The sequence below is a fragment of the Drosophila kikkawai genome, chromosome 3R (genome assembly GCF_030179895.1).
Source record: "Drosophila kikkawai strain 14028-0561.14 chromosome 3R, DkikHiC1v2, whole genome shotgun sequence".
NCBI lineage: Eukaryota > Metazoa > Arthropoda > Insecta > Diptera > Drosophilidae > Drosophila > Drosophila kikkawai.
The window spans coordinates 18312952-18334290 of record NC_091731.1 but is presented as its reverse complement, the minus strand read 5'-3'; the positions used below and the strand labels follow the sequence as shown (position 1 = coordinate 18334290).

The following is a 21339-nucleotide window of genomic DNA, read 5'->3' as shown; positions in this document are numbered from 1 at the left end:
AAAAATCTATAATGTGCACATTTGCTTTTAATGTTATGTACACATCTTGAAAAATATTAATTTGTTACCAGTTTATCAAAATTGATACCAATATTTCGTTATTTAAGAATTTTTTATTAATGAATTATATCCCAGGATATTGAGGTATCCCTCGTGGCAGTGAGAAATGTAAGAAATAGTTTAGTATTTTATTTGTATTAATACCTATGATTTCCCTAAAATCACATAAAGAATGTGCCTGAAGCCGTTCGCCAGACTGGGATTAATTACCAAACAATTGCAAAAATGGTTATTTCGCCAGAATGCCATGAGTACGGTGGAGCAATATTATGATCCACCTGATAAATCGGAGGGCGATGAGAAACTGTATCGTGCTTTGAGTCTAACAAATGGACTCCGTGCCATGTTGATATCAGATCCCAAGACTGAGGAGCTCCAGCAGAAAGGCAGTGATGCTAGTTTGAACTCTTCATTGGAGCCGCTTCAGAGTAAACCAGCGGCCTGCGCCGTGCTTGTGACTGCGGGAGCCTATAGTGAACCAAGGACGTGCCAGGGACTGGCACATTTCCTCGAGCACATGATCTTGATGGGATCTGAAAAGTATCCAGCTGAGTACGGCTTTAACACACTCGTATCCAAGTGCGGGGGCTCCTGGAATGCTTATTCTGAGGACGAGTGTACGTGTTTTTATTTCGAAGTGGATGAGGCTCATCTCGATAAGTGTATGGACTTTTTAATGAACACATTAAAGGCCCCATTATTGCGTTCCAATGCCATGGAACGCGAACGGTTGTCCGTGCAGTCGGAGTTCGAACTGGTCCACATGAACGACGATGTCCGTAGATACTATGTCTTTACAAGCTTGTCCAGTGAGGAGTATCCGCATTGCAACTTCGGCTGGGGTAACTTGAAGTCTCTTACGGAAGTGGATGATGCCACATTGCACAAGGAGCTGCATACGTTCTTCCGGAAGCATTACGGCTCTAACCGCATGATAGTTGCGATTCAATCGGAGCAGCCATTAGACAAACTAGAACAGCTGCTTCTACGCCACTGTGGAGATATTAGCAGATGTCAAGAGAACACTCTTGACTTGTCCATGTATGGCTACCAAGCCGCCTTTCAGGAGAAGTTTTTTAAAAATGTGCTCCTCGTCCAGCCCATTGCGGATGTCTGTAAGATTGAACTCACATGGGTTTTGCCGTCAATGAAGAAATTTTATCGTAGCAAACCGGACAGTTTCTTTGCACATTTCATTCGCTACGAGGGAGTAGGCAGCTTGTGCTCCTATCTACGCCTACGCCTTTGGTGCACGGGTTTCGACGTGCGAGTGCGGACCAACTCCATCTTCTCTCTCTTCACCATATCCATACATCTGACAGACGTTGGTTTTGAGCACATAGACGAGGTGCTGGGCGCAACTTTTGCCTGGATCAAGCTGCTTATTAATAGCTCAAAGATCCCGGCTCTTTACGAAGAACTCCAACAAAGTTCCCAGAATAATTCCTCAAGTCAACTCCGCTCCAGAGATAATGTTGAAATTATTGTCGCAGACTTCAGAAACCTGCCTTCGAAAGATGTCCTCAGGGGAACTAGTGTATTCTTTCAGTACAATGAATCGGATTTCCAGCTTTTTAAACAGCATATGAACGCATTTAATTTTAATATAATGATTTTATCACGTATTCCATATGAGAACCACGAGTACGATCAGGAAGAGCAATGGTTTGGGACCCAGTACACGACCATTCCTATGCCATCAAAGTGGGAGACTCTGTGGCAAAAGCCGCCGGTACTTAAGAAACTAGCGTTACCCAAGCCCAATCCCTTTATAACAACGGACTTTACGCTGCACTGGATAGAAGCCGGACAGCCGCATATTTCCCGAAGTCCCGAGTCTTTAATGAAAAATGATTTAGGGGAGCTGTGGTTCCGGCAAGACAACATCTTTCAAAACCCCGAGGGGTATATTAATCTTTACTTTATCACGCCTCTAGTCCAGCAAAGTGTGGAAAATTATATGCTCGGTGTGATCTTTACCCATTCAGTGGGATTTTCCATAGCTGAACAATTATATCCAGCCGTGTTAGCCGGCCTATCATATAGCTTTAACAGCGAAGATAAGGGTTTTTCACTGCGCGTCGGTGGTTGCAATCAAAAGCTCCCGCTTTTGGTGGAAATTATACTTAAAGTGATGCGAACTATCAATTTGGATCCGGCCCAACTAGAGTCCTTTAAAGAGCTTAAAAAGCGTCAAATATTCAATACTCTGATCGACGGGAGCGCATTGAACCAAGACTTGTGGTTCAGCATCTTGGAAAATAAGCACTTTAGCCTGATAGAGAAGTACGAGGCTATTGATGGAATTACCGTAGACAATTTGAAGCAATTTATGAAGAATTTTCCCAAGAAAATGTATGTGCAAGCCCTTATACAGGGAAACTTCACAGCTGACCAGGCCAAAAAATTAATGGGGAAAGTTATTTCCATGTTCAAGAGTAAAAAGATTGAGAGTCTGTCTTCCTTGGACAATAGCTTACTGCAAGTGCCTTTGGGGTCACATTTTCTGCGCGCCCGCGCCCTCAACGAGAACGACACCAATACGATCGTTAGCAACTACTACCAGGTGGGTCCTTGTGATACGAAACTGGATTGTCTGATGCAGCTGGTTCAGATGATAACCAGGGAGCCGTTCTTTAACCAGCTGAGGACTCAGGAGCAATTGGCTTATGGTTTGGGAATTTTTTCATGGATAGGCTACGGGATCACGTCATTTGTGATTATCATGTATACCGAGGAGAACAAGCATACAGCTGATTTCGTGGACAAGCGCATCGAACAATTCCGAGCTGGAATGTCGGAACTTGTTTCTAAACTAAGTAATGATGAGTTTACGGCAGTTCGAGAATCACTTGTGGCTAATAAACGGCTTCGAGACCGCAGCCTGTCCGAAGAGGTTGACCGAAATTGGACTGAAATAGTAACCGGGGAGTATTTCTTTAATCGAGTGGAAATGCAAATACAAATGATTAACAGCTTGTCAAAGGAGCATCTCCTGGACTTCCTCCGCGACTACGAAAAGAATAACTTTCGGAAACTTTCAGTGCAGGTTGTGGGAAGAGGTAATCGAGTTGGTGACAGCCAGGCATCATCCTTGTCGGGCATGTTGGATGTGGGTCATCACAGTCTTTCTGAAGTAGTCTCTAATAAAATAAATATTAAGTTCCTAGGCACAGATGATGACCCCTCAAATATAAAAGACATTTCGGCCTTTAAACAAAATCTTTATGTTTATCCTTTGGTCTTTATTAACCCAATGTTGTCAGAAAAAAACATAGAAAATAAAGATTAAATAATTAAAAAATGTTTTTCTGCTTTTGCCTTCTGAGTTTTCGTTACAAATTTGAAAAGTGTTATTTTGTATTGTGTATTGTGATTTTTTTGTCATGGAAATACTGAAATATTTATTTATAAAAATGTATAATGTAAGTTTTCTGCTGAAATTCTTTAATGAAAATATTCAAAAACCCTCTCACGATCAGACATTCTTTAAAAAACGTATCTTCAGGCATAGAGGCAATCAAATTCTTTACCTTGAAATCTGTGTAATTTTCATTAGACTTTTTTCTTTGTGAGAGTATAAGCTGGAGCTCGAGAGGACTGAACTGCCTTCTGATTTATGCCTGGAGCTGCCGCCTTTCTAACAAAGTCGACCTGGGGCTTGCGCTCCCTTCTTCTAATCGCATTGGCCATTAGGGCAAGCTGCGCTAATAAAAATTAATGTGCCCAACGCTTGGTGGCCCGTTTTTCCACTTTCCCCCGACGCATTGCACACACCATGATGGTCAGTTGGTTGGTCTATGGATGAGGGTATGAGGTTGGTGGCATTGGCCACATTCGTGCGGCGTTGGGCTACCTATCCTGGCGTGGACTCTGTCCCAGTCACTCAACTCGTTATGCAATTTCCCAGCATTGTTTTTTTTCCCCCATTTTCTCCCTCTTTTGTAGTGCTGTAAAATGCCCCCTCTTTTGTTCTCTCTGTTGCCAATTTATTCGCACTTATGCACGTGCATACGGCCACACACAAGGACAGTTGGAGGCATCGCCGCACATGATCCTGGCACGTTGTTGGCCGAATCAATTTCATGGCTCGGTCGTCTACGCCCCGAAACCCACCCACTCGCCATGCCCTTCTCCCTTTGATGCCTTTTGCAATTTACTCGTTTCCTTGTGTCCACAATGCTGCTGGTGAAGGATCGAGTGGGCGCTGGCTCTACCTTTTGCTCCAACCAAGCTTCTGACCAAGTTGGAACAATTAAAATGATTTTTCCGACCTCCGCTTGGCACTGCACTTTATCAATGCCCTCGACGTTGCTGCCTTTCCAAATGTCAACTGCCAAGGACGCAATGTTGTTTGTTTTCGCTTGCCTGCTGGAATTTAAGACGCAAGTTCAGAGAAAAAGACTAATAAATATGATATATTTAAATATTATAAAATTATATAGATATTATACAGCTCTAAAAACGTATAATTTTTCTAGCTAAAAATACTTTTAAAAAACCTAGACAATTTTATTTCATTCCTTTTGTTTTTCTTCAGTGTCAATTGAAGCGAAAGCGAAATACAAGAACCTCGTGTCCTTTTTTCTATATGCATGACGAGTGATGAAATGAGGGGCACCACTTCATTTGCCAGTCGAACAACCTGTCCGCTGGTGTCGAACTTGTCCATTTACTGATTGATTTACAATTGTATGTCGTGCATGGTTTAGCCATAAATTAGCTGGTCTGCTGGACTCGATTATTGGGAGCTGTCAGTGGCAGTTAGAAAAGAAAGTTGCTTTCGGTATTGGAGTTTGGGTAATTTAGTTTATATTGATTAAATGGGGAAAACTGTCTGGAAGAAAACGTATTGAGCTTCAAAAAGAAATTAAATAGGAACTGATGGCTAATTGTAATGAACCAACATAGGTACTACTACTTTTACTACATTTATTATTAGCAATAACCCGTTATTATATGAGAGAGTAAATATTAAGCTAACTCTATACTTACAGACTTATAAAAAAAAATCCATAAACCAAATTTTGTTTTCAACCGAAGACAGTTACTTCATAATCTCTTATCAACTTTATTGCTTCCATCTAAGCCACAGGACGAACCCAACTATCCTCGGCTCAACTCTGAACAAGTTGCAATCCAAAACATGGAGATTATTCAGTCATCCCATTCAAGACTCACTCGACATCAAGTATACGCAGCGTGTTCGTGTTTTCTGGCTTCCCTTGCTTAAGCTTTGACTGCCTTTTTGTTTTTGTGTGTTCTGTTTGACACCATCCCCCCCCCCCACATTTTTGAGTTGATTATTCTGAGCGCGCCCAGAAAAGTTCTCGCAAAAGTTTTCCACAACGCAACAGCAAAAACAAAGCCTGGCCCCTTTAAGCCATGTGTGGTGTATGTAAGCCATATATTAATAATAAGTCCGTCCAAAGAACGCCAACCAAAAGGAATACACAGAAATACTGATGTGGTACTTTTGGTTTCGCAAAAAAGGTATTATACAATAGAAATACAATTCATTTGGTTTATGTGTTGTGTTGTGTTCTTTCGTTTTGTTGATCTTTTGCCAATTGTTGTTCTTGTAGTTGTTTGCTCGAATTTCTTTCTGTTGAAGTTTTCAAAATTGAAAGCATGGTTAGATTTCCCTAGAGCTCCATCCCCCACATTTCCTCTATAGCAGCCCCTCACACAACCTCTAATAAGTTGCACATGCCACGCCCCTGTCATGCCTTATTTAGCTTGCATTGCCCAAAAGCATTTGGCACATGCCAAGTTTGGTGTTGCATCTTGCCATCAACTGCTGCAATTTGCCCCAAAGGCAGGGGAGGAAATGTGGAGCAGGTCGGGGGTTTTGGAGAATGGCGTTACATGGTAGGGGGTTAGAGGGTGTTTGCTGCTGTTGCTGTAACTGCCATCACATTTTGCATGCTTCGTTAAGCATTCTGTACAAAACACAACAGCAGCAGCAGCAGCATCAACCCAGAAGAGGCGGCGAGGGTGTAAAAAAGTCACCTCTGGCAAACTACAGTTTGCCTCGGCACAAGAAGGTACTCAAAAAATGGATCACAAGTACAGTATCTAAAACTAAAGATATAATATTTGACAATTGGTCAACAATTTGGGAAAAATTTAAACTTTATATAAATTTATATCACGTAGTTCTGTTACTATATTTATAAAGGCTTAGCCTGACTTAAACTCATCTTTTGTATTTGGACAGTGCACACTGTATTCCACAAATCTAGTTGACTATACATGTTGGTAATTTATTCCAGACTTCAGATTGCTTGTGTGAGTGTTTGTCTGCTGATTTGTTGTTGCAGCTGTCGTCCCTGTGCAAAGTTTCGAAGTGTTGTATATAAATTTTCATATCAAAGAACTAGCAAGCAGAAACTTGCCACTGAACTGTCCGTCACTCAGTCAGTCAGTCGCTCAGTCAGTCAGTCGTTCAGTCAGTCGCTCAGTCAGTCAGCCGGTTCAGTCCGACCTCGCACAGAGTCTCTGGATATATATCCCCCGATTCGGCCCCTACTCCAGCATTGTTGATTGTTTTTCGCTGGCTCGCAAAATGAACATCTAATATCGAGACTGAAATTGATGATGCAGCCCGAATTAGATTTCTGTTTCGGAATTTCTATTCCGCTTTTGTCTCTTCCGACGCGAACTGATGCGATGCGATGAGATGAGATTGAGGGAGATTGCAGAGAGCGTTTCAGAGGTTCAAACACTAGTGGCTAACTTTATAGTGAACGATGTGATAATGTCTTGTTATATTTCTATTGTAAAAATATATTCTGAAATAAAGTTAAACTTAAAGGTACAAAATTAGTGCCATAAACTAAAAGATCAGGATGTAATATAAAAAAAACTAGTTTATAATTTACAATGCAGTTTAAATTCATAAGCGAGTCGATTTAGCTGTGCCTTTCTGCACATTGATATGTTCCTTTCTAGTCTTCCATTTTTAGAGCTATAAAGATGAAATCTTCCACAAAGTTTTAAAAGAATAATCTTTTGATCCACTAAGAGTATATTACTATTTTATAAAATTTGAAAACCTACAGCATATATCTGGTTAAGAAACAGCCTGAAAATAAATAGACTATTCATAGACAAATCGGCATAACGTTGTTTAACTTCAATGTGCTTAAACAAATTATTTAAAATTTAAAGAGCTACAACTAATATCCACAAAATGCTAGAGTACACAATCTCGGGTTTCCCGAAGTAAGTTTTTATTTCTCCCTGTTCAATATTTTTTGCCCCTACTGTAAGGCTAATCATCATCCATTTTCAATGAAGAGATTTAAAATTTTGCTTCACTCAGCCCAAACTGCACTTCCCAGTGAGTCGCAAAAGACAAGAGGCGTCTAAAAAAGCTGCGGCTGCTATTCTTTGTTGTTTATTTGCAAATCCCTTGAATTTTTTCATTACAAGTATTTAACCATGAACATAGCAAGTAAATATATTTTTTAAATTGTAACCATGACTCATATTAATATATATATTTTATTGTTATATTTTTTAGGCTCCATCATGTTCCATGTGCGACGCCGGCCGGCGGACTCACAGCCGCGAAGACGCAAGAAAAAACCGCTGGGAGCGGCGAATGGGGCCAACCACATGTCCGGCGATCGCGAGGGTCCCGTCCTGGTGGAGGTGACGCACAGCGGCGATGGCGGTCGGCGGATCAAGCTGGGCAGCGACCCCGTGGAAGTGGGTTCGGCGAACACCAATTGCCTGCAGCTGTTTGGACCCTCGATACAGCCGAGGCACTGTCTCATCTCGCTGCTGGAGGGCGTCTGCACCGTAACCCCGCTGCACACTGATGCCCTGACCTTTGTCAATGGCCACCATATCAGCCAGCCGACGATTTTGCATGTAAGTAGAAAATCTACATAAATTGGATTATTTTCAATCCTTATTTTACCCAAAATATGATATGAAATCCGAGTTTCTCATAGTGAGTCTCGAGTAATGTGTACTTCTAAGGGTGCTCTTTCCAGCTAGATCCCTTCCATTAACTAATTGCGAGTAATTCGGCTTAATTAGTTGAATTTTCTTGCGCGTCACCCGAGGCAGGCGTATGTTTGCCTAATTTGACAGCAGCAGGCAATGCTGTTAAGGGAAAAGTTTTTTGGCAACGACCTTGACCCGCTTGAAGTTTAAACTGCTTAAAGCCTGGCTAAAGTTCCACTCGGCTGTCGCTTGTCCTTTGCCTTAAAATTCGTGGGATTTTCGTGGCTCGGCTGTCTGAGAAGGTCCAATCCAATAATCGTCCTGGCTTAGTCAAGCGTTTATGGGGCCAACTTTTCGATGGAATCAGCTGTAAGATAAATGAGCATTGGAATTGATTTACACTTTGGGGTTAAGCCAAGTCACAAGTAATTCATTTAACTCGGGCAACTTTCTGAAGCCAAACTAAATTAATTTAAAGGGATATAAATCTTTAGGGAGAAGCCTTTGGGTTCTACCTATAAATGAATTAATTGTAAAAATGTCTGTGGAATGTGGGAATGTATCGGGAGCCCTACTACAATGTAAAACCATTGATAAAATTCCTAAGCACATATTTACAACGAACTTGAGCCGCATTGAGTTGGAATTTTCAATTCCCATTCATTTGCACTTCAAGTTCATTATCGGCTACGAGTTTAAGTTTGGAAAAAGGGCAATAAAACCAGCGGCTTGTGTGTGCGGTATAGAATATACGTCCCACTGGCTTTGAGTTGCCGCTGATTTATCTTTTGTTTTGACAACTTTTCGGCACACAACGGAAACACAAACAAAACGTTAAGAGACATCGGGGGAAATGAATCAAATTGGCTTTCGGCATTCTCACGCATTAGCGGAAAAGTCTGAGGGAAAGCCACGAAAAACACAACAGAGAATTCGCCAGTGCGTTGTGTAAGCTTTTTCCTCTGTTGTTTTTGACTTTCCGCTTGATAAATTTGAAACCAAATAAACAGGAAAAAACTTCGGCTTTTCCCCTATCTCTGGAATAAAACTGAAGCGCCGCGCAGCTCGGCAATAACCTCAAACTGTCTTTAGGGATTATATCTTGGAATAAGGAAGGGAAATACTTCTTTTCGTGCATTTTCTGTTCGGAATTTTCAGTCTTTGACATTTTTGTTGGCTTCAATCGCTTCTGTTTGTCCATGGAATTAATTCAGTTTGATTTATTTGTTTTCAATTGGCAAATTGGGGTTTGCTGCGGTTCGATGAACCTGAACAAAAAATAATGCAAATGAAAATCTCTCTGTTGTGGGCTGTGTTTGTGTCAAAGATGCCTTCACTGAGCTAATCAGCATTAGGGGGAAACGCAAACAAAACGCACACACACACTCAGAACAGAGATAGAGCCGGTAACGAAAACATAAAAAAATTAACACAAATCTCGATTCGATTCGAACTGCTGAATCTCCCCCCAGAGAGGGGCGTCTCTGTGCGGCAGTTTTGATTTCCAAACGCCCCATAATGTTCCCAATCGCTGCCACAGTGCCCCAGAATCTGTCAGACGGTTCACTTCACTCTGCCCTCTGTTGGCTGTGTAAATATCTGAATAATTGCCGCACTTAATTAAAATTATTAAATCACTTAAATCGGTTTTTAACGCACTTTTAACCCTCGTCACATGCCTGCATATGCAAAGAAGTAATTAATTCATATGTGTATACCGTTTTCTGCCATTTACAGAACGGTTCGGTGGTAATGTTTGGACGCGTGGCCTCGTACCGCTTCCTCGATTCGCCCACGGACGGACGCTATAACCTGGCCCTGTCGCAGTCCCAACTGGACTCGGCCTGCCTCTACGAAAGGTGAGTAAGCTGTGGTTTATGGTTTGGAGGAGTATGTCTAGTTTTTTTTTTGTGAAAATATATATGCTACGCCTGCGTGAAAAGCTTTGTCAGCAATTGTGTTGTTTCATTAATTTAATTTTTATGTTCATTCTCCATTTTATATTGATGAAGTTTGATGTAGCTTGTTTATTTTATGAATTTAAAATCAATAAAAAAGAAGACTTTAAAAGGACTTTTTAAGGTCGTTTTATAAATTATTTAGCTAATTAATTATTTATTACTTTTTTAATATGGCTTCAAGTAATACATTCATTTAAATTTTATCACGAACTTTTTACTGTAACGTAAACACTAAAGTTAGTCTCAGTCTTAATTAACTTCAGAAGGAATGCATTTCACTTTATGTTTCATGGAAGCAATTTTAAAGTAAAGTACGTTCTCCTTTTTCTAAGAATCTTACCAAAGAGAATAATTTCTCCTATTCTGACTGGTGAAAACCCACCCACCTCACAGACTCACATATTAATTTTGTGAATAGCTAAGAAGAGGCAATCTACGACCTTAGAATTTCCATATTACGCTGCTTGGCAGATGTAAATGTAAAACAATTTAATTCACCTTAGGTGAGAGATATTTAGGAATTTTCGCCAATATTTTTTTGAGGATGCTATTATTTTTTGTATGCTCTGCGCATTTATTCATATTTATGTATGTATATTTGTTTTGTTTTATTTACACGCCTTTTGTGCTGTTCGTTTCTGTTTCGTTACGTGTTGTTTGTTTTTATTGTTTGTGTAAAAACATTAATCTCATGCACTCACCAACAAACCGACAATAAAAATTTACCAACAAATATGCAAAATAATTTGCGCACAACCCAAACACACACATACACACACTCCACTCAACTGAACACCACGACCAACACAACGATGAAAACAACAACTGGGAAAACTCGGCAGTCGCTCACCCACATCCCCGGGTTCCTGGAATGACGAGGATGGAGCCTTGAGTTCGGTGGGTATTTCAAGAAAATTTCCATATATATAATTTCTACATTTGAAGCCTACTAATTCCTAGACCCACAAGAGTGACTACGACCATCATCATCAGCAGTCGAACCAATCAACGAGTGCCTACCACAACAATAACAACAACAACTCCAGTGACCATCCACTGAGCAGCACCCTAAGGGACGTGGTGGACAGCAAGGTTGGACAGGATCAGGCTATCAATTCGGGCAACTACGATGGACAGAGCCTGGAGGGCAATCTGGAGAACGAAACCAAGTCCATTTCCAGCTTGAAGTCAGGTGGTTCCAACAGTCAAGATCGGTAAGCTGCGATTCTCGCTCTCCGTCAACCTAATCTGTGAATATTATTGAATATATATTCTTTCTCCGAATGAAAACAGGAAAGCCAACACAAAAGTTCTACACATTCCAAACATATTCACCGTCTGTTTGAATTTTTAGTTTCGTTTAATATTTTTTGTGTGCGCTTTAAACTTTAGCAGTTTGATTTGTTTCACCCTGCAATGGTCCTAACTGCTTTAATTTTCTGTTGTTTCCGTTTTTGTGTGTGCGCTCTACTAATATCGATTAACCTTTTTTTTGTGATGAACACAGGTCCCCCAAAATGCCTGGCTCTGGCCTGATGGCGGGAGGTGGCAGCGGTTCCGGCGATGCCCAAGGACAGGAACCCATTCTACCAGCCGTCCTCGAGTTTCCCGAAACGCATCAGGAACTCTTTCTGCGTCACATTATCAGTGAGCTAGATGTGAATGTTCCGCACTTTAAGCTGGCACCCGTCTACTCGCTTTACCTGTGTGCCAGGTGGGTAATATTCGGTGGTTTTTGGGGGGTTTAAGGGGATAGCATGTCATATTAAGAGTAAAGAAACGCTTGCTCGGCTTTAGATGTTGTTTAAATGTTTTGGAATGAGCTCTTTAAATGTTTCTAATATTAAAAGTGTACGTGAAGAGGAGAAAATATGTGTTTTGAATTAAATTTATAATAAAGCTAAAGGAAGCTATAATAAATTAATTAGAATCCATAATTACTTAGAGTGTAATCAGTTCTTAAACAGATTATTGATTACACTTGATTGCAAAACAGCTTATTCAATAATTAATTTAATGTCGTCAGATTTAATTTATCCACAAATACTTATACATACATCTTGCGACAAGGTAAATTGATGGGATAGCTTGACTCGACTTGACTCTCAACCCCATTGGTTATCTTAGGCAATTTGTCCTTCGATGAATCCATTTACATTTCAATTCCAAAATCAGAGCTTCATTTAACAAGCCCTCACGGACATGGACAAAGACACAGTTACAGGCGGATGGGGATGAGGATGAGGAGAGCAGCTAACGCCAGCTGACAAATGTCCGGACACCGGACACAAAGTGGATCGACATGTTCCAGAGGGCACTTGTTCATTCCCCACTCCTGGCAGCAGCCAGTATCAACAATTCATTATCAATTATGATGATTTATCTTGGCTGCTGACCCAATTTGTGAGCTATTAATATTAATGTGTTCTGACAGCGGGATGCGGGGCGGCAAATGAGAAACAGGAAAGTGGTCAGGCGGGGGCACGAGGGAGCAGGAGGGAACTTTGACATTTGACAGGCGTGAAAATCAATAGATACGAATGGGGTGACAAGGCTGGAATGGAATGACGTGTATAACTTACACCAATATACCTTTAATCCTGACAGATATCGAGCCTCCACCCACTACCGCCCTGAGCTGCAGCCCACGGAGCGTGCCCACAAACTGACCATGTTCCTGCACCATGTGGCCAATCTGGTGTACAGCGTCGTTCAGGATCAGTACACGGATCCGCGAATTCTGGCCTTTTGGATGGCCAACAGCTCAGAGTTCCTGCACTTCCTCAAGTCGGATCGCCACATCAGCGCGTTCAGTGTCCAGGCGCAGGAGGTTTTGGCCGAGGCCGTGCAGACGGCGTTCCGCAATCTGGTCAACTGCTTCCGGCTGGAGCTCTCGCAGACCCTCAATCAGTTTCTCTCCGAGAACATTGACCACGACTCGGCGGCGGGTCTGGTGCTGACCGTCTTGGGCTCTGCCATGGCATTGCTAAGACGCTGCCGCGTGAATGCAGCTCTAACGATCCAGTTGTTCTCGCAACTGTTCCACTACATCAATGTCATATGTTTCAATACGGTGAGCGGCCTTCAAATGGCCTTGACCTTCCTTTTAAGTTTATTTTATTGTAATCTTTGACTTAATCCTTTTCAGATTGTGGCCAACTCTCACATGTGCACGGGGGACTGGGGCAAGGTTATGACGGAGCGTTTGCAGTTGCTTGAGCTGTGGGCGGAGCGCCAGGGTCTGGAACTGGCCGCTGACTGCCATCTGGCCAAGATCAATCAGTGCGCCCAGTTTCTGCAGGCACCAAAATCCTCGGTGGAGGAAATCCAACAACTGGCTTGCTCCTGCTTCCGCTTGAACTCCCTGCAAATGGCCGCCTTGCTGCAGCAAGAGAAGCTCCCACGAAACCTGGTGGACACGGCCATCCGAATGGCTGAATCCGTGGCGGATGAGCTAACCCGCGCCGATGGGCGTGAGGTAAGATTGGAGGAGTCGCCGGAGCTACACTTGGCGCTGTTGCTGCCCGACGATGGATTCAGCTGCGATGTGGTGCGCGGCATACCCACGGGCCTCGTCGACTTTCTCAATCCGCTTCAGCAGCAGGGCATGTGCCGACTGGCGGCGCAACCCACCTCGATTGGTCTCTGGACGGTCTATATGCATCAGTTCAATGTGGGTTCTGGGTTCACTGAGTCCCGACGCGTTATAAACTAAATCCCTTTCTTACAGGCCCGCAGCTCCAGTGCAATGTCCAACTCCAAGCTACCGCAGCCAGAGCTGCAGCTCATCAAGCTGCACAAGAACAGCAACGGCATGGGTCTGTCCATAGTGGCGGCCAAGGGTGCCGGTCAGGAGAAGCTGGGAATTTACATCAAAAGCGTAGTGCCAGGAGGAGCGGCGGATGCCGATGGTCGTTTGCAAGCCGGCGATCAATTGCTGCGCGTGGATGGCCAGAGTCTTATAGGCATCACCCAGGAGAGGTAGGAATATCAATCAGAGAATACCCTAAAGGTCAGGACTTCATTCCGTTTCTCTCTTTTAGGGCTGCCGACTACCTGGTGCGAACGGGTCCTGTGGTCAGCCTGGAAGTGGCCAAGCAGGGTGCCATTTACCATGGATTGGCCACGCTGCTGCAGCAGCCCAGCCCCGTCATCCAGCGTGGTGAGTAGCTCCCTCCACTAGGAGAGACCACACATACATATCTATACAAAAGCCACACATACATTAGAGCGAACTCCAGGTGCTGGGTAGGACGCTAAGAACACTCAACTCACTCACTCACTCATCCAAGATACTCACTCACTACTCCACTCTAACTTACGTTGCGTAAGCTAACCAAGTAACCAAGTAACCCATCCCCCATGCTGCTCCGTCCGCTAGAGGCTAGCAATTTTCTCCAGCATCTGAGTCCGGGCCACCAGCAGCGTCGTCACTCCTCGTTCCAGCAGCAGGCCCGTTACTATAGCAACTCCATCTCGGACGATAGCCTCAATAGGAGTCGTCGTGAGTCCTTTGCCTGCATGCGGGCCTCCTCGCCACCCGTTAGGCGGCTGAGTGCCTCTTGCCTGCAGGAGGAGCTGTGCGCCTTGGGCCATCAGTTGCACATCGATCCTAGGTACAGGGATACAAGACCCATTGCAAGATCGGCCAGCAGCTTGTATCTGGCGAATGAACATCAGTCGGGGGGTTATTACCATCAGGCGCCTCCCTCGATGGCTCCCTCTGTTACCCACTTTAGTCCCATGCGACCGCTGAGGAGAACGCCGCCGCCTTCTATTTATATTGAGGAGTACCAGGACGAGCCGGCCGCCAAAGATTCGCAGGAGTCGTTTGGCAATTTTGCAGCTGCCTACAGCGATGCCCATCAGCCACTGAATGAGGAAGGTATTGCTTCCATGGCTCACTCGGACGAGATACCTTTTATAGATGACGAGGAGGAGGAGAAGGAGAAGCAGCAGCAGCAGCAGCAGCAGCAAAGACCTTGCATGACCAGCTCCACTTGCTCCTCCTCCACAGTGAAAAGAAATCCCGCTGCGAGCTATCGAAAAACTGTCAGCTTTGATCTGGACCAGACAGAGGAAGATGATGCCGCCGAGTCGGTGGCAGGAGCCTCAGGAATCGATAGGAAATATCATACCCACGACGCTATAAGCCATTTGGCAGCCGGAGCCTCGTCAACTGAATCCCTAATGACCGAGCAGCAGGCAGAGAGGATGCCCCTGATTCAAAAGATACGCCGGGAGCTGAATAGTAAGCGAGCCACCAACTGCTCTGCGGATGGTTTCAGTTCCGGCGGATCCGGCTCCAACAGCCAGCGTTCATCCAGCGAGTCCATCGAGCGGATGCCGCTGCTCCGGCACAATCCGAATCAGTCGCCTGGTCAGCAGCACCGGCAGCTCAACACCCAGCGGTCGCACAAAAGGTCAGCGGGAGTGGGGGTGGTCAACCCAGCTGCCCCAATTGTCAGCATCCAAGTTCCTATTGTGTGTGAAATCGAAAGTTCCTGCACCACCCGTCCACGTCCTCCTTCTACTGTAAATACAAGCAATCGATATTGTGCCAGCACCTCCACAAAAACCAAAACAATTCCAACCAGCACCAGCTCTTTGGCGGCTAACAGCCGAAGAAGAGCCAGCAGCCACACGAATCTCAGTCCCCGCTTTTTGAAGGTACCCTTGGGGCAGGGAAAGGTCCGCGAGATGGCCGCCTACTTTAATGACAACAAGGACTTCCATCCGCCTATGAACATGAATAAGTCGCGATCCACCTCGGCGCTGGATGATCCCAAGCCATGTGACAAACTCTCGCAGGCCGAGCAGGGACACATCCTCAAGCAGCTGAAGGAGTGGAGCCTGTACGGCAGTGCAGGAAAGGATTACGATAAACCGGACAAGTCCGGCGGCAAGACAAGCTGCGATTGTCCCTGCTGTGGTCATTGTCGCGGCAAGGCAATGTTGGAGCCAGCGGAACGGGAGCCACGCCAAGCAGTTGCCACCTTCAAGTGCTACGACAGTTGCCAGGACGATGAGGCAGATTCGGAGGAGGCCAGGCAAAAGCCGGAACTGTCCCGTTATGCCGCTTGCCGCCGGAGTGTCATGTGCAACAATCGCCAGGCTCACAGTGTGCGTCAACTGAAGCGAAACAAACAGCAGAAACAGCACAAGGCTAAGCCAGGCGCCGCCCATCCTCGACATCATCAGCATCATCATCATCATCATTGTCATTGTCATCAGCAGCAGTCACGCCCCCAGGCGCCCACCTCACCACCCTCCACAGCCAAATTGCTCCTGTCCCTGGCTAGCTCCAGCAGCAGGACCAAACCCAGCTTCAGCAGCAATAAGCGGAATTCAAAGAGCTGTCCAAATTGCGGGGATGCCACCGATGATTGCTGCTCAGGCAGCTGCAGCGAAGCTGAATCGTGCTCCTCGCCTGGTGCTGCTGAGTCCTCCTCAACAAGCTGCTGTGCGGCGGCTTATTGCGATACTCTTGAAATTCATGGCAATCTCAGGGGTGGCGATAATGGCGATGATGATGAGGATGTGGATGAAGATGATGCGGATGCAGATGCGGATGATGTGGGCGGCAAAGAGCCCTGTGTCAAAATGCCAACAACAAGACCATCGTGTCCGACACACAGATGATGACAACCCAACCAAGCTGCACCGAGGTTCATGTTGTTCCCCTCGTTGTCGTACTTATTAGCCTTTGGTTTTTGCCTGCTCTTAGAAATAGATTTTTATCTGGCTTTTATCCATTTAGCTTCCCCTTGAGTTGTAGGTTGGCTTATATTTTCTTGAAACTATTAGAATTATTATTTACTCAAGTTGAAACGTAAGGAGTTGAACCGAATAAAAGAGCATTACTCTTTGATTATCATAAAAAACAACCCTCTTTGATTCAATTGTTGCTATAGAAATCAAATATTAATGGAATTTTTCCGTTGCTTAATTTGCTAAATTTTTAATCATCGTTTCCTCTGATTTTCATATATAGCTTTATTAATTTTCAGTGGTTTTTACACTCACTTATATGTGCTTCATATTTAATTGGATTTCATTGTCGCTTTGTTGACCTTTTTCCCCATTTTTTTATAACCGGCGCCCAGAGGGTGTCAAGGCATTATAATTTAATGTACGAGCGGGCTCAAGGCCTGATTAGGGTGATCCAAAAATCCCTTGCAGTTGATAGCAAAACTATTAATTCGTTGTTTATTAATATATTTCCATCTACTCTGAGATATACCCACTGAGTTTGTATATAAACATTTTATATACTACCTCCAGATATTATTTTACTTTTATATTTTATAAATTTATAAATTGTTTAAATATTTTCCTAGTATTTCTTGTTGGGTTTATTTTTCAGAAGTTGATAGTTGGGAAGGTAATCTTTCTTTTAATTTAATGTTTATAGCTTTGAGTGCCGGGTATTTCATAGTCGAGCACTTTCGACTTTAACCTTTTTTCCACTTTTAAATAAGAATGAAATTAATAGCATAAAATATATACAAAACTGGCTTTTGTTTATCTGTGTATTTATGTTTGTAAATAGAAATATGTACAATGGCTTTGTAGCTTTGCCCTTTTCGTAGTATTTTAATTACATTTTATATGCATTTATTATTAATACTAATTCATTTGTGATTTTTGCACTGAATATGAAATTTACTAAAATGTCAAACTGTCTATCTGTCTCTATCCCCAATCCATGCGCACCAACCAACCTCAAATTCCACTACAAACTCGCAAATCCCCCGAAAATGCACTCGACACTCGCTGACGATGATGGTAAATGTTGCTGGGATATCGCAGGTAATCGACGTATGTCCGAACGCGATTTGACCCGCATGGGCGGCGCCGAGTCGACCAAGTCTTTGGGTCCACTAATGGCCACCGGCCATCATCCGAATCACAGTCTCAGTCTTAGCCAACATCTGAACAACAGCCACAACAGCAACACTCTCGGCAACAACAATAGTAGTAGCATCATCAATCCGTTAGCTGCACACCTGCCCAACAGTAAGTCGGTGCCGGCATTGCATCACCACACGGGATCGGGTACCATATGTAAGTGAACGATGCACCGCCCCCCTATAACCATCCCCTCCTTATCCCTGGTAATCGGAGCACAATCCAATCCGGGCTTACAGTCGGCCAGATACTAATTCATTTTCTTCTCTTCCTCCCCTCTTTTCCCTGGAACTCGTCTTCCATATCTGGATCTAGCCCTGGCCAATTCCAAGTCACGCAGCACGCACAGTTTGCATAACAATACATCGAGCATCATGGGCGGCGGCGGCGGCGGAGGAGGAGGAGTGGCGGGAGGAGCTGGAGGAATGCTGCTGGGTCAGCCACCAAATGGCAGCCACAACAATGCGAATGGAAATGGCAATGCCAATGAGCAGGGATTCTATCAGAATCTCAGCGTTTACCGGGCGCAAAATCAAAGCCAGCCGATTCTGAACGAGAGGTAATTCATTCATGACATACTATATATACATACATACATAGATATGCGGGCTCTAGGGACCGTTCTAGTAGAACATCCTGATAGTAATATACCATTGAGATTCTATAATTGTAAAACACTTAGTTTACAGCTTTGTGGGTTTCTTCCTCTTTATTTATGTAGTTTACCAATGTTTAGCTTAGAAAGTGGACTCGAAACAGAGAAAACCTAAAGCTAATGCGGTTTTCTATAGTAACTCTTTAGATGCAAGAGACCCACACCAAAAACCAAAACTCAAAAGCAATTAAATCCCACACTTACAAACGAAGGACAAGCCACCGATTTCTATTAATAATTTACAAGAATTTCAAGTGTGTTTTGGGGGCCTTCTTGTGTGTCTGTCATGTGGGGTGCGGTCGTCACCAAGCCTAAGTAATGTGTTGCTAACTCTCATGTGTGTAATTTTAGGGTGGTGACAGTGCGTTTAAAGAAATTACTTTATGGCTTCATACCCATTAAGAAAGAATATCTACTAGTAGAAATGTTCCAAGTACGTGAGTAATTAGTCGCTGTCGTTCCTCCTCCTAAATGTTGCTGCGCTGTACAGAGGCACGCACCGTTGCAATAAACACCAGTCCCCTCCCTGTTTTGGCGGAGGGGAGGAAGTAAAATAAGTTAGTTCAGCAAAGCACTCTCGACACGTTTTTTTTTTTTGAGTTAATTAGCAACCACTTGAGCGAGCACCTTGTCTGCTTTATTGCCTTTAATAAGACCATCTCTCAATGGCTTCTCTTTCGCAGATCGCCAATGCCCGCACATGTCGCCATGAGCAGCGCCTACAATGGCAATTCCCCGCTTGCAGTGCAGCAGCAACCACAGCAGCAACCTTCGCCCTACCTGCAGGCCAACGCTAACCTGCCACCCACTCGACCTGTTTCGGCCTATTATCACAGTCAGCAATCCGCGCAGCAGCAACTTCAGCAACAGCAACTCCAGCAGCAGCAGCAGCAACAACAACATTCCCTGCAGCAGCAACAGTTTGCCCACAGCAGCAGCAACCTCAATGGCCAACAGCAGCAGCAGCACCAGCTCACCCTTAACAATCGCACCAAGAGCCAGCAGAATTTCCAGCATACCCTGCGCATGCAGCAGATGATGGCGCCATCAATGCCCAACATCAGCAACATGTACCAGCAACAGCAGCAACAACACCAACAGCAGCAGCAACTCCCCCTGCACCAGCAACAGCAGCAGCAGCAACCACCTGTTATGAGCAGCAGCCAGAGCATGCAGAACGTCAACGATTTCACGGGTGGCAGCTATCAGAATGGAGGCTTGGAGTACCGACGCAGCCAGCTCCATGACCCAGCAGCGCTTTACGAACTCCAGCAGCAGCAGCAACTATTGCAACAGCAGCAACAGCTCCAACAACAGCAGCAGCAGCAACCGTCACCCAACTTTATAGCACTGCCTCCCAAGCCCTTGGGCAGCCTTTTGCAGTCGCCCAATAAACCAAATGCGCCGCCAAGTACAGCGCCCAAGCCGCAGCAGCAACAGCAGCGTTACCTTGGACAATCCCAGCTTGCAGAGGATAAGCCACCGCTGCCGCCCACCGCCACTCATCCGCTGTTCAAGGCCACACAACAGATAGCCCCAGGAATGAATTACGTTGCCAGCACTCTGGATCCACCGAAGGGAAGCTATGTGCCGCCAGCTAGCCAGGCCAACAGCCGTCCCCAGCTTCACAGCGGCAGCAATCCCTGGGAAAGAGAGGAACGCGAGAAGGATCTGGAGATGAGGCGGGAGCACATACGTCAGTGGCGGGAGCAGCAGATATCCGAGCTCTCCCAGATCATTTCAAGGTCGCCCATGCAAGAGGAGCAGCTAAAGACCCTGATCCTGGAGAGGGACTTTGAGCGAAGAGCACAGGAGCTGCAACAGCAAGAGGAGCAGGACCAGGAGCAGCAGTATGACAAGGAGAACGTGGTGCAGGAGCTGTTCCGGTTAACTGGCAACGGTGGCGGTCAGGTCAGTGCCATACAAACGCCCATCACCAGCTACAGGCAGACGGAGATCAAGATGGCGGAGATAACGGACAGCAGCAGCAGTCCGGTGGAATCAGTTCCAGCGCCAGCAGCGCCTGTACAGCAAGCGGCCAGTAGTGGCAGCCAGCAGCAGCCGAAGAGCATACTCAAGCACAACCGGTACTCGGAGGGCGGAGTGGGAGGCGTGGGTGGTGCACCATCGTCGCCCTCCAAGTCCCAGAAGTCTGCCAGCTTTGCGGACGAGCGTCATTTGCAAACGGAGCACCCGATATCCAACCTGGCCAAGGAGCTTAACCAGCTAACTATGCTCGACAAGGATAACAACAATGAGGCCCAAGACGCGGCTGCAGTTCCTCCACCACCGCCGCCAGAGAGGAACAGCTCCTACCTGATTATGTCCCAGCAGAAGCTGCGAGGAAGCACCGGAAACCCAAGCTCCACGTCGTCCATGGGTCTGCTTAAAACGGCCACCAGTAATCAGCAGGCAGCTTCTGTTGGTGAGATCAAGAAGGCCTCCCTGCTCCTCAACACCCAGACCAGCAACAACAACAACAATCTGAGTGGCAGCCTTAATAACAACACCATGCAGCAGGCATCGCCTCTGAGCGCCATGGAACTGAATGCTGCCTACGTTTCGGCCACAGGAACGGGGATGATGATGGGCGGTTTGGGTGCGCCGCCAGCTTCCTTGTTGCAGCAGCAAAGGGACAACAAGCGGGTGAGCTTCAACGACGAGGAGAACAATGCGGTGAGCGTGCAGCAGCAATACATCATGGACCAGTACCTTGAGCATCATCCGGAGTTTGATAAAATTGAAGAAGATGAGAGTGTAAGTGTTTTTATATCACATGAAATACCTTTGCTA

General features: G+C 45.0%; 2 protein-coding genes and 1 long non-coding RNA gene across 9 annotated transcripts in view; 2 read left to right on the top strand and 1 right to left on the bottom strand.

The window, feature by feature from the left end:
- The window catches only part of cno (adherens junction formation factor afadin), a 57160-nt gene that overhangs the window by 34139 nt on the left and 1682 nt on the right, over positions 1-21339 (top strand). For 3 of the 7 annotated variants that reach the window (XM_017175649.2, XM_070286209.1, XM_070286212.1), the window contains 12 exons: positions 7589-7941; positions 9757-9878; positions 10823-10877; positions 10941-11194; positions 11488-11694; positions 12588-13053; positions 13129-13653; positions 13711-13961; positions 14024-14142; positions 17793-18047; positions 18207-18450; positions 19230-21303. In XM_017175649.2, the coding sequence (XP_017031138.1) occupies positions 7589-7941; positions 9757-9878; positions 10823-10877; positions 10941-11194; positions 11488-11694; positions 12588-13053; positions 13129-13653; positions 13711-13961; positions 14024-14142; positions 17793-18047; positions 18207-18450; positions 19230-21303 (4925 nt within the window). Of the gene's footprint in view, positions 1-3469; positions 3486-7491; positions 7520-7588; positions 7942-9756; positions 9879-10822; positions 10878-10940; positions 11195-11487; positions 11695-12587; positions 13054-13128; positions 13654-13710; positions 13962-14023; positions 14143-14361; positions 16649-17792; positions 18048-18206; positions 18451-19229; positions 21304-21339 lie in introns of those variants that run through there. The other 4 variants (XM_070286214.1, XM_070286213.1, XM_070286211.1 and 1 more) reach the window with 4 other exon arrangements.
- Positions 27-3357, top strand: LOC108080744 (nardilysin-like). The gene is made up of 2 exons (XM_017175600.3): positions 27-168; positions 232-3357. Exon 2 carries the CDS (start codon positions 233-235, stop codon positions 3350-3352), a length of 3120 nt encoding a protein of 1039 aa, XP_017031089.1. The 5' UTR covers positions 27-168; position 232; the 3' UTR covers positions 3353-3357.
- LOC138928705 (uncharacterized) lies at positions 10867-11492 on the bottom strand. Its single transcript, XR_011445072.1, has 2 exons — positions 11316-11492; positions 10867-11228 (listed from the first exon to the last, which is right to left on the bottom strand). It is a non-coding gene; the product is annotated as an uncharacterized lncRNA (long non-coding RNA).